The sequence below is a fragment of the Neomonachus schauinslandi genome, chromosome 9, assembly GCF_002201575.2.
Source record: "Neomonachus schauinslandi chromosome 9, ASM220157v2, whole genome shotgun sequence".
Lineage (NCBI taxonomy): Eukaryota > Metazoa > Chordata > Mammalia > Carnivora > Phocidae > Neomonachus > Neomonachus schauinslandi.
The window spans coordinates 9,778,986-9,792,386 of NC_058411.1; the positions used below are offsets into that span (position 1 = coordinate 9,778,986).

Consider the following 13,401-nt stretch of genomic DNA (forward strand, 5'->3'; position numbering starts at 1 on the left):
ACGCACCTGCGGACCGAGGTCCCTGAGGAGTGCCACTGAACCCACTGAGACTGGAATGTGTGCAGGTGACAGTGGAGGAGGGGTCTCACGGGCTTCTGCCACGCTAGGGACTTCCTGGACGCTGGTGGCACTGACCCTCTGGGTCATCTTTGGCCAGGGCCTTCCCTTCTTTGGGCCTCGATGGACCCATATTTACCAAAACGGGCTTGGGCTCAGGGATTTCAAAGAACTTTTGTCCCCTGCATCCGGGACCCAGGAGCTACTGGGTCATGAAAACTCATATATCATAAAAGTAAGGCTTGACATATTTGACTTTATAAAATGCAAACTGTATGGCAACAAAAAATGTCATTCACTTCACCAAGAAGATATAGCAATTATAAATATTTATGCAGCCAACATCAGAGCTCTTAAGTATGTTGAGCCATCATTGACAGACTTGAAGGAAGAAATAGCAACACAATAATAGGAGAATCAATACTCCACTTCCAATAATCAATAGGAAATCAGACAGAAGATCAGTAAGAAGAAGGACTTGAACCACACCATAGACCAGCAGGGTTAATAGACATACATAGAACACTCCACCCAACAACAGCACAATAGACATTTTTCTCAAGTGCCCGGGGAACATTCTCCAGGATAGACCACCATATATTAGGCCATGAAACAAGTTTCAACAAATTTTTAAAGACTGGAATCATACAAAGTACTTTTTCCAACCACAAAACTAAAAAATCAGTAGCAGAAGAAAAACTGGAAAATCCAGAAATATATGGAAATTAATAATTCTTAAACAACCAATCAGTCAAAGGAGATGTCACAAGAGAAATTAAAAAGTATCTTAAGACAAACGAAAATGAAAATACAACAAGCCAAGACTTATAAGATGCAGCAAAAGCAGTACTAAGAGGAAAATTTGTAGCTGTGTGCATGTACATTACAAAGAAGAAAAATCAGATCAACAACCTAACTTCACACTTGAAGGAACTAGGGGAAAAAAGGGGAACAAACTAACCCAAAGCTAGCAGAGGAAGAAAATAATAAAGACTGAAGCAAAGATAAAATAAGAAATTTTAAAAAAGAAATAATAGTGAAAATCAACAAAACCAGGAGTTGGTTCTTTGAAAAGATCAACAACATGGACAAACCTTTAGCTAGACTGGCTAATAAAAAAAGAGAGAGAGAGAGAAGAATCAAGCAATTAAAATCAGAAATGAAAGAGGGGACATTCTTTTACACAAGTAAAAATGGTTATAGGCAAATACTATGAAAAAATTGAATGCCAACAAATTAGGTAATCTGGATACAGTAGAAAAATTCCTAGAAACACACAACCTACCAAGAATGAATCATAAAGAGATAGAAGATTGGCACATGATACTAGTTATACCTGATGTATAACTAGGAAGGTGACTGAATCAATAATCAAAATCTCCCAACAAAGAAAAGCCTAAGACTCCATGACCTCACTATTGAATTCTCCCAGACATTTAAAGAAGAATTCACACAAACTGGACCACTTTCTCACACCATATACAAAAATAAACTCAAAATAGATTAAAGACTCAAATGTGAGGTCTGAAACTGTAGAACTCCTAAAAGAAAACATAAGCAGTAATCTCTTGGACATCAGCCTTAGGAACATAGTTCTCCTCAGGCAAGAAAAACAAAAGCAAAGATAAACCATTGGGGCCACACCAAAATAAAAAGCTTCTGCATAGCAAAGGAAACTGTCAACAAAACAAAAAAGCAACCTACTAAGTGGGAGAAGATATTTGCAAATGCCATATCCAATAAGGGGTTAATATTCAAAATATATAAAGAACTTACACAACTCAACACCAAAAAACAATGTATTAAATTTTAAAATGGCCAGTGGACCTCAGTAGACATTTTTCCAAAGACATCCAGATAGCCAACAGACACATGAAAAGATGCAAATCAAAACCACAGTGAGATATCACCTCACACCTGTCAGAATGGCTAGTATCAAAAAGACAAGGAGAAAGGAATCCTTGTACACTGCTGGTGGGAATGTGAACTAGTGCAGCCATTGACAATATGGAGGTTCCTCAAAAAATTAAAAATAGAAATATCATACAATCCAGTAATTCCACTATTGGATATTTACCCAAAGAAAATGAAAACCCTAATTGGAAGAGATATATAAACTCCTGTGTTTAGTGCAGCATTATTTACAATAGCCAAAACATGGAAGCCACCCAAGTGTCCATGAATAGCTCAGTAGATAAAGAAGATGTGGTATATATGCACAGTGGAATATTACTCAGTCATAAAAAAAGAATGGTATGGTGCCATTTTTGATGACATGTATGGACCTGGAGGGTATTATGCTGAGTGAAATAAGTCAGACAGAGAAAGACAAATATATATGACTTCACTTATACATGGAACCTAAAAACAAAACAAGTGAACAAACAACAACAACAACAAAAACCAGACTCTTAAACACAGAGAAAAAAACTGGTTGCTGCCAGAGTGGAGGGGGATAAGGGGATGGATGAAATAGATGAAGGGGATTAAAAGGTACAAATTTCCAGTTATAAAATAGATAAGTCAAGGATATGAAAGTACAGCATAGGGAATACAGTCAATAATACTGTTATAATGTTGTATGGGGACAGATGGTGACCACACTTATCATGGTGAGCACTGAGTAATGGATAGAACTGTTAATCACTGTATTGGAACAAAAAAGAATTCACACAAATCCTCCACAAACTCTTCCAAAAAAACGGAAGAGGAGGGAACACTTCCTAACTCATTTTATGAGGCCAGCATTACTCTGATACCACAGCCAGACAAAGACACTATAAAAAAAGAAAACCACAGACCAACACCTCTGATGAATATGGATGCAAAACTCCTCAACAGAACACTAGCTAAGACAATTCAACAGCAGAGCAGAAGGATCATACACCAGGACCAAGCGGGATTCATCCCTGGAATGCAAGCCTGGGGTAACATATGGAAATTGATCAATACAATACATCACATCCATGGAATGAAGAGAAAAAATATGATTGTTGCAGTTTATGCAGAGAAAATATTCAACAAAATTTCACACCCTTTCATGATAAAAACACTCAAAAAATCAGGAATAGAAAGAAACTACCCTCAATGTCATAAGGGCCATGTATGGGAAGCCCACAGCTAACATCAGACTCAGTGGGGAAAGACTCAATGTTTTCTTCAGGAACAAGTCCTGAATGTCTGCTTTGGCCTCTTCTACTTAACATAGTTGAAGAAGTGAAATAAACCAGTCATGGAAGGACACATACTGTAAAACTCCACTTCTGTGAGGTACCTAGAGCATCGAAATCGGAGATGGAGAGCAGAATGGTGGGGGCCAGGGGCGAGGGGAGGAGGAGATGGGAAGGCACTGTTTACCGGGGACAGAGTTTCAGCTTTGCAAGATGGGAAGAGCTCTGGGGACGGATGGTCATGATGGTTGCACAACAACGTCAATGTCCTTAGTACCACTGAACTCTACACTTCAAAATGGTAAGATGTCTTTCACAATGAAAGACAACATGATGCAAATTCATTTAAAATTTGATAGTAATGATAATGTATGACCAACGTTTTCTAGATAAGCCAGTGAAACTCCTGACACATTAAGCTGTTACTCCTAATTCTATGGTTTTAATGATAATTTCACATCAATTCGTTAAAAAATATATATATATATATATATATCCAACTGCCATACAAAAAAAATGCCATAACAAAGCCGAAGGACAATCAGAAATTTTTTAGCCAATATGACAAAGAATCATTTTAACTTTAAAGAACTCTCTCAAATCTATAAGGAAGACAGCAAGTAACCCAGTAAAATAATAGGCAAAGGATTTAAACAGGCAGTGTACAAAAAAATAAATACAAATGGCCAATGGAAATATAAAAGAATTCTCAACCCTACTCATAATTTAAAAAACACAGATCAGAGTGCCACCTGCCACCTATCAGATCAGCATAAATGTGCAAAGTTGACAATACTCTGCTGATTTCCATGTGAAAAAAACAGATCTTCTCATACAACAGATGGGAGAGTAGAGATGTGTGCAATCTTGTGGGAACATAGTTTTGTGACATCTATTAAAGCTAAAAGTAGAAAAAAACCCAATTCTTTGATTCAGGAATTTCACTGCTAGGAATTTACCCCATGAAAATATTTACAGGGGCGCTTGGGTGGCTCAGTCAGTTAAGCATCTGCCTTTGGCTCAGGTCATGATCCCAGGGTCCTGAGATCAAGCCCCATGTTAGGCTCCCTGCTTAGCAGGGAGTCTTCTTCTCCCTCTCTCTCCCTCTGTGCTCTCTCTCTCAAATAAATAAAATCTTAAAAAATAAGAAAATATTTACAAACAACAAACGTAGGGGGGAAAGTTCTTTTTAATTGCAGCATTGTTTGAAGAGCAAAAAACCCCTAAATGTCCACCAATAGGGGATTGGTTACATAAAATAAGGTACATTTCTATAATAGAATGTCATGCAGGCTTTCAAAATCATAAGGCTAGTTCTATATGGGCTGAGAGGGAAAGATCTTTAAAAGAAAAAATAGGGTGAAAAGCAAAATACAGAACAGTGTACAAAGTATGATTTTTCCTGTGAACACACACATTCATTTATCTAACGATTATTTACTAAGCATCTACTATGTGCCAGGCACTGGCTATGCATCTGTTAACAAAACAGACAAAATCCCTGCTCAGAGGAGCTCAATGAGGGATAGGCGATAATCCTGGTAAGTCAATACCATGCATAGAATAGGGGAAGGTAATGAGTCTTACAGCAAAAAATAATGCAGGGACAGGTATGGGAAGTGCTGGGGTGTGAGACATGCTCAGACAGAGTGGTCAGGGAATGCCTCACTGAGAAACCCAAGGCAGGTGAGAAAGTAAGCCACATGGGTATCTGGAAGAAGAGCAGCCACACATAGAGAATAAGGTGATGCAAAGGCCCTGGGGTAGGATGTCTGGCATGGTCAAGGGAAACAAGGAGGTAGTGTGCCTAGAACGGGGGAGAGTGGAGAGAGAGAAGCAGAAGAGGCCAGAGATGCTAACTGTAGTTCCTGGCCTAGGGGTGTGGGGGGCTTATATATTGTACACCTGTAAGGACTGGCCTTTGTTCTAAGTGACCTGGAGCCCCAGGAGGGAATCCAGCAGAGGTGCAAAGTGATTTACATTTTGACAGAATCATATAAAGATGTGGGCGATCAAATCATAGACCATTTGTTTTCTTCTTTATGGTTTTCTATATTTAAAAAGTATTAAATATTAATTTAAGAGTCAAATGGGAGGGGGTGCTAGATTGGGAAGATGGTGGGCAAGGAAAAGTTCAAGGAGGCAGTTCTCTCTTAAGCAAAGAAGCAGGGGCTCTGTCCTGGAGGAGGATATTCCCCCTAAGATATTTCTCTGTGGTGTTAGTTTGTGTTATGGGAGAAAAGGGTCCTTGATGAAATGGGTCTGGAAAACTCTGGACAAGTGTGACTTCTCAGCATCTTTCAAATATTACCACCCAAGTGGGAGGGAGAAGATGCGGTGCTTCCCCAAGCTTATTTGACCACGAAGCCCCATTTTTTTTCTTTTAATGAATCATCTCTAGGATTCCATGGAATACACTTTGCTAAATGCTGCTGGGGGTGAGGAGGCTGTTAAGTGAGGTTGTGCCAAGGCCATACCTGCATTTAGTTAGCTCGCTCGGGCAGTGGTCAGGGGAACTGGTTGGCGTGTATAAGGTGTATAAGGTGTATAAGGTGTATAAGGTGAGGTATAAGGAGGTCTGAGAGCTTACTCCCCTGCCACATACATGTGTTGCACTTCTGGGCTAACACGCCCTTCTGCTCAAAGACAGTGATTCAAATACCAGATGCCCCTACACCCAGAGACTCAGTGGCACCCACTGGAAGCATGCTGATGCAGCAGAGTGGCATTTGACATTTTTGGTTCAGTGACATCACCATCTGCTATTGCCCAGAGACCCAGCCTACCAAGCTCCTCCCTGGGCATTAACTGGAGGGCAGCTGAGGTGCAAGAGACAGAGTGGACAAACATGATTGTCAGGTGAGGAGGAGATGGCCAGGCCAAGGATTACACAAGCCCACATCACCTTGGGTCTGTTAATATTAACTCAGTCTCCAGCCTTGGGGAGCACCGGCAATCTCCAAAGTCACTGCCCTGATAAATATTGTTTGGCTCATCTTATGGGCTAGGTCTTCAATGAGTCTCTCTTGGCCTTAGATTGTAATCCTGCTGAGTACCCCATAAATATGCAGCTTTAATCCCCTATGGTTACATGTTAGGGAACATTCCTCCCATGCGACAGGGTAGTATCTGGTGATGGACCAAACGGGAGTGGAAACCCAGCAGAAGTAACATGAATATCCAACCAATGGGCTTCGGGATAATTGTCATCTTGAGCCATTTCAATAATTGTGCCATCGAAGCCACTTCTAGGAGGATTTCTTCCTGGTGGGCATCCCCTGTTCTGGTGTCTGGTTACTTTTTTTGACTCCTAGTCATTGTTCACATAAACTTATGAAAAAGTATATTCAGTCAACCAATCATCTTTCACTCAACCATCTTCTCCTAAGTTAATTGTTTATCCAACCATCTTGTACTAAATGGCCAACCACATGCCTTACATACTTACGTATTGTGCTATGTGTAAGTTCTATGTAAATTCAGTGAATATAATTACAAACTTCTTTGTAAAAAGAAGCAAGGGCTTTGTGGATATTCTATTGCCCTGCTGCCTATTTGGAGGATTGTCTTCAGGGTCAAAAAGGACAGTGGGACATGGATGCTTGATGGAGGGAATATGGGGCCTGAAATCCAGGCCATGCTACACTTGCCAAGAGGCAACATCCATCTGACCTAAGAGGTGTCCTTCTAAATTTACACAAAGATGCTACTACTTCAGAGAGCATGTGATAAAATGAGCATAGTAAAATGTTAATGAGTGAACCTAGGTGGTAGATTTAAAGTGTTCACTCTAAAAATCTTTCTACTTGACTCTATGTTTTAAAACTGTCATAAGAAAATGTTGAGGTGGGGAAAAGTGGAATGTCTTTCCTTGCCAAGTTATGCATGGACCAGAGAGATGCTGTTATGGGTTAAACTGTGCCCCCCTCAAAAATGTATATGTTGAAGTTCTTACCCACAGTACCTCAGAACGTGACCTCATTTGCAGGTAGGGTCTTCACAGAGGTGATCAACTTAAAATGAGATCATTAGAGTGGGCCTTACTCCAATATGATGGATATCTTTATAAAAAGGGGAAATTTGTTCACTGGGACATGAGTATAGAGGGAAGACAATATGAAGATAATGCAAGAATACCGTGTGAGGCGGGGGGGGAAGATGGCGGAGGAGTAAGGGACCCTATTTCAGCTGGTCCCCGGAATTAAGCTGGATATCTACCAGACCACGCTGAGCACCCACGAAACCAGCCTGGGATGTAAGAAGATCTGGATCTCTACAAACAGAATATCGCAGGCGGTTGGTTTTGAGGTACGAAGCAGGGAGCCGTGATTCTGCAGGCAGATGTTGGAGGATAAACGGCGGCGGGAGGGTGCCTGGACATGGGGATCCTACACCGCCGGTGAGTGACAGCCTCCCGCGCTGCGGACGGGCACAGACTCGCAGACTGGTAGCGTCGGGAAAGGACTTTAGGGCAGCCCCCGGGGTGGAAAACCAGAGCGGCGGGGTCGCAAGCACGCAAACCGCAGCACCCCCCCCCACCCCGGACAGAAACCGGAGCGACGGTCGCACGCACGCGAACTGCAGCCTCCAAGACAGAAACCCGGTGTGCCGGGGTCCCGCCGGTGAACTGCAACCCCCGGGGGTGGAAACCCCGACCGGCGGAGTCGCGTGCACGTGAACTGCAGTCCCCGGGACGGAACCCCAAGCGGCAGAGTCCTTCGCGCCCGAACTGGGAGCGGCTGGCGGTTTTAGAAGCACAAAGGGCAGAGACGAGCCCCGACCTGGAGGCAGGACTGGGGGCGCTGTGGAGGGGCGCACAACCCAGGCCGCTGCAGTTTATAGCAGCCCCGACAGAAACGGAGACGGTGTGGCCTGGAGAGCTCACTGAAGAACAGACTGCGGTCTCTCTGCTCTGAGGCAGAGGGTTGGAAACGGTCTCTTCTGCTCTGACTCATGGAAGAGAGTTGGAAAGCCGCCAGGGAAAGCCACCAGAGAACAAAAGCCCCAAAGACTGATTCCCCCTGAGCCCATCCCCCGCCACAGGGGCGCAGGGCAACTCCACCCAAACAGGGTTGCCTGAGTAACAGTGCGGCAGGCCCCTCCCGCAGAAGACAGGCTGGGAAAACAAGAGGCCAGCAACCCTAAGGTCCCAAGAAAACAGGTGCATCTTGCTTGGGTTCTGGTCAATAATTTGGACTCTATACATTCCCTCAAACACCCATCAACAGAATGACTAGGAGGAGGAGCACCCAAAACAGAAAAGACTCAGAGATTATGACTTATGCTGCAGATTTACAAATGGATGCAGGCATAACCAAGATGTCAGAGATGGAATTCAGGCTAGCAATTGTGAAGACAATGGCTAGAATGGAAAAGTCAATTAATGGCAGCATAGAGTCTCTATGGGCAGAAATAAAAGAGGAATTGGCAGAACTTAAAAATGCTATCAATGAGATCCAATCCAATCTAGATAATCTAACAGCTAGGGTAACTGAGACAGAAGAGAGAATAAGCGATCTGGAAGACAGTATAATAGATAAAAAGGGAAAAGAGGAGACCAGGGAAAAACAACTCAGAATCCATGAAAATAGAATCAGAGAAATAAGTGACACCATGAGGCGTTCCAATGTCAGAATAATTGGAATCCCGGAGGGAGTGGAGAGAGAGAGGGCTAGAAGATGTATTTGAGCAAATCGTAGCTGAGAACTTCCCTAATCTGGGGAATGAAACAAACATTCGAGTCCTAGAGGCAGAAAGGACCCCTCCTAAGATCAAGGAAAACAGGCCAACACCCCGGCATGTAATAGTAAAACTTGCAAATCTTAGAACCAAGGAAACCATCTTAAGGGCAGTTAGGGGGAAGAGATTCCTTACGTACAGAGGGAGGAACATCAGAATAACGTCAGACCTATCCACAGAGACCTGGCAAGCCAGAAAGGCCTGGCAAGACATATTCAGGGTACTAAATGAGAAGAACATGCAGCCAAGAATACTTTATCCGGCAAGGCTTTCATTTAGAATGGATGGAGAGATGCAGAGCTTCCACGACCGGCAGAAGTTGAAAGAATATGTGACCACTAAGCCGGCCGTGCAAGAAATATTAAGGGGGGTTCTATAAAAGGAGAAAGACCCCAAAAGTGATCTACAACAGAAATTTACAGGGACAATCTATAAAAACAACATCTTCACAGGCAACATGATGACAATTAATTCATATCTTTCAATAATCACTCTCAACGTGAATGGCCTAAACGCTCCCATAAAATGGCACAGGGTTGCAGATTGGATAAAAAGACAGGACCCATCCATATGCTGTCTATAAGAGACTCATTTTGAACCTAAAGATACATCCAGACTGAAAGTGAAGGGATGGAGATCTATCTTCCATGCCAGCGGACCTCAAAAGAAAGCTGGGGTAACAATTCTTATATCAGACAAATTAGATTTTAAACTAAAGTCTGTAATAAGAGACACAGAAGGACACTATATCATTCTTAAAGGGTCGATCCAACAAGAAGATCTAACAATTGTAAATATCTATGCCCCCAACATGGGAGCAGCCATCTACATAAGCCAACTGTTAACCAAAATAAAGAGTCATATTGATAACAATACGTTAATTGTAGGAGACCTCAATTCTCCACTCTCAGCAATGGACAGATCATCTAAGCAGAAAATCAACAAGGAAACAAGAGCTTTGAATGATCCATTGGACCAGATGGACCTCATAGATATTTACAGAACATTCCACCCTAAAACAACAGAATACTCATTCTTCTCGAGCGCACATGGAACTTTCTCCAGAATAGACCATATACTGGGTCACAAATCAGGTCTCAACCGATACCAAAAGATTGAGATTATTCCCTGCATATTCTCAGACCACAACGCTCTAAAACTGGAACTCAATCACAAGAAAAAATTTGACAGAAATTCAAACACTTGGAAGCTAAAGACCACTCTGCTCAAGAATGTTTGGGTCAACCAAGAAATCAAAGAAGAACTTAAACAATTCATGGAAATCAATGAGAACGAAAACACATGGGTCCAAAACCTATGAGATACTGCAAAGGCGGTCCTAAGCGGGAAATACATAGCCATCCAAGCCTCACTCAAAAAAATAGAAAAATGCCGAATTCACCAACTAACTCTACACCTTAAAGAACTAGAGAAAAAGCAACAAACGATGCCTAAGCCACGCATTAGAAGAGAAATAATTAAAATTAGAGCAGAAATCAATGAATTAGAAACCAGAAACACAGTAGATCAGACCAATGAAACTAGAAGTTGGTTCTTTGAAAGAATTAATAAGATTGATAAACCACTGGCCAGACTTATCCAAAAGAAGAGAGAAAGGACCCAAATTAATAAAATTATGAATGAAAGGGGAGAGATCACCACTAACACCAAGGAAATAGAAACAATTATTAGAAATTATTATCAACAACTATATGCCAATAAACTGAGCAATCTGGATGAAATGGAGGCCTTCCTGGAAACCTATAAGCCGCCAAGACTGAAACAGGAAGAAATTGACAACCTGAATAGGCCAATAACCAGTAACGAGATTGAAGCAGTGATCAAAAACCTCCCCCAAAACAAGAGTCTAGGGCCTGATGGATTCCCTGGGGAATTCTACCAAACATTCAAAGAAGAAATAATACCCATTCTACTGAAGCTGTTTCAAAAAATAGAAACAGAAGGAAAACTTCCAAACTCATTCTATGAGGCCAGCATTACCTTAATCCCCAAACCAGGCAAAGACCCCATCAAAAAGGAGAATTTCAGACCGATATCCCTGATGAATATGGATTCCAAAATCCTCCACAAAATCCTAGCTAATAGGATCCAACAATATATTAAAAGGATCATCCACCACGACCAAGTGGGATTTATCCCCGGGATGCAAGGGTGGTTCAACATTCGCAAATCAATCAATGTGATAGAACACATTAATAAGAGGAGGGAGAAGAACCATATGGTCCTCTCAATTGATGCAGAAAAAGCATTTGACAAAATACAACATCCTTTCCTGATTAAAACTCTCCAGAGTATAGGGATAGAGGGAACATTCCTCAAGCTCATAAAATCCATCTATGAAAAACCCACCGCGATTATCATCCTCAATGGAGAAAAGCTGAGAGCCTTTCCCTTAAGATCAGGAACATGTCAAGGGTGCCCACTCTCACCACTGTTGTTCAACATAGTACTAGAAGTCCTAGCAACAGCAATCAGATAACAAAAAGAAATAAAAGGTATTCAAATTGGCAAAGAAGAAGTCAAACTCTCTCTTTTCGCAGACGACATGATACTTTATGTGGAAAACCCAAAAGACTCCACCCCCAAATTACTAGAACTCATCCAGCAATTCAGTAATGTGGCAGGATACAAAATCAATGCACAGAAATCAGTTGCTTTCTTATACACTAACAACGCAACTGTAGAAAGAGAAATTAAAGAAACGATTCCATTTACAATAGCACCGAAAACCATAAGATACCTCGGAATAAACTTAACCAAAGAGGTAAAGGATCTATACTCTAGGAACTACAAAATACTCATGAAAGAAATTGAAGAAGACACAAAAAGATGGAAAAATATTCCATGCTCATGGATCGGAAGAATAAACATTGTTAAAATGTCTATGCTACCCAGAGCAATCTATACCTTCAATGCCATCCCGATCAAAATTCCAATGACATTTTTCAAAGTGCTGGAACAAACAATCCTAAAATTTGGAATCAGAAAAGACCCCGAATCGCCAAGGAGATGCTGAAAAAGAAAAACAAAGCTGGGGGCATCACGTTGCCCGATTTCAAACTATATTGCAAAGCAGTGATCACCAAGACAGCATGGTACTGGCACAAAAACAGACATACAGACCAATGGAACAGAATAGAGAACCCAGATATGGACCCTCAACTCTATGGTCAAATAATCTTTGACAAAGCAGGAAAAAACATGCAATGGAAAAAAGACAGTCTCTTCAATAAATGGTGCTGGGAAAAGTGGACAGCCACATGCAGAAGAATGAAACTCGACCATTCTCTAACACCATTCACAAAGATAAACTCAAAGTGGATGAAAGACCTCAATGTGAGACAGGAATCCATCAAAATCCTAGAGGAGAACATAGGCAGTAACCTCTTCGACATCGGCCACAGCAACTTCTTTCAAGATACATCTCCAAAAGCTAGTGAAACAAAAGCAAAAATGAACTTTTGGGACTTCATCAAGATAAAAAGCTTCTGCACAGCAAAGGAAACAGTCAAAACAAAGAGGCAACCCACAGAATGGGAGAAGGTATTTGCAAATGACACTACAGACAAAGCGCTGATTTCCAAGATCTATAAAGAACTTCTCAAACTCAACACCCAAAAAACAAATAATCAAGTCAAAAAGTGGGCAGAAGATATGAAAAGACACTTCTCTGAAGAAGACATACAAATGGCTAACAGACACATGAAAAAATGTTCATCATCATTAGCCATCAGGGAAATCCAAATCAAAACCACACTGAGATACCACCTCACACCAGTTAGAATGGCAAAAATGGACAAGGAAAGAAACAACAAATGTTGGAGAGGTTGTGGAGAAAGGGGAACCCTCTTACACTGTTGGTGGGAATGCAAGTTGGTACAGCCACATTGGAAAACAGTGTGGAGGTGCCTCAAAAAATTAAAAATAGAGCTACCCTATGACCCAGCAATTGCACTACTGGGTATTTACCCCAAAGACACAGATGTAGTGAAAAGAAGGGCCACATGCACCCCAATGTTCATAGCAGCAATGTCCGCAATAGCCAAACCGTGGAAAGAGCCAAGATGCCCTTCAACAGATGAATGGATAAAGAAGATGTGGTCCATATATACAATGGAATATTACTCAGCCATCAGAAAAGATGAATACCCAACTTTTACATCAACATGGATGGGACTGGAGGAGATTATGCTAAGTGAAATAAGTCAAGCAGAGAAAGTCAATTATCATATGGTTTCACTTATTTGTGGAACATAAGGAATAACATGAGGATATTAGGAGAAGGAAGGGAAAAATGGGGGGGGGGGAATTGGAGGGAGAGATGAACCATGAGAGACTATGGACCTGAGAAACAAACAGGGTTTTAGAGGGGAGGAGGGAGGGGGGATTGGTTAGCCCGGTGATGGGTATTAAG

At 41.6% G+C, this 13,401-nt stretch overlaps 1 protein-coding gene across 1 annotated transcript in view; it reads left to right on the top strand.

Moving 5' to 3' along the window:
• LOC123325704 (alpha-1-antitrypsin-like) overlaps positions 1 to 12,524 on the top strand; it is a gene marked incomplete at its 3' end in the record, with an annotated part of 19,932 nt that extends 7,408 nt beyond the window's left edge. The window contains exons 4-5 of the mRNA XM_044918165.1: positions 3,885 to 3,887; positions 12,520 to 12,524. Of these exons, the coding sequence (XP_044774100.1) occupies positions 3,885 to 3,887; positions 12,520 to 12,524 (8 nt within the window). The remainder of the gene's footprint in view (positions 1 to 3,884; positions 3,888 to 12,519) is intronic.
• Positions 12,525 to 13,401: the final 877 nt, after the last annotated feature.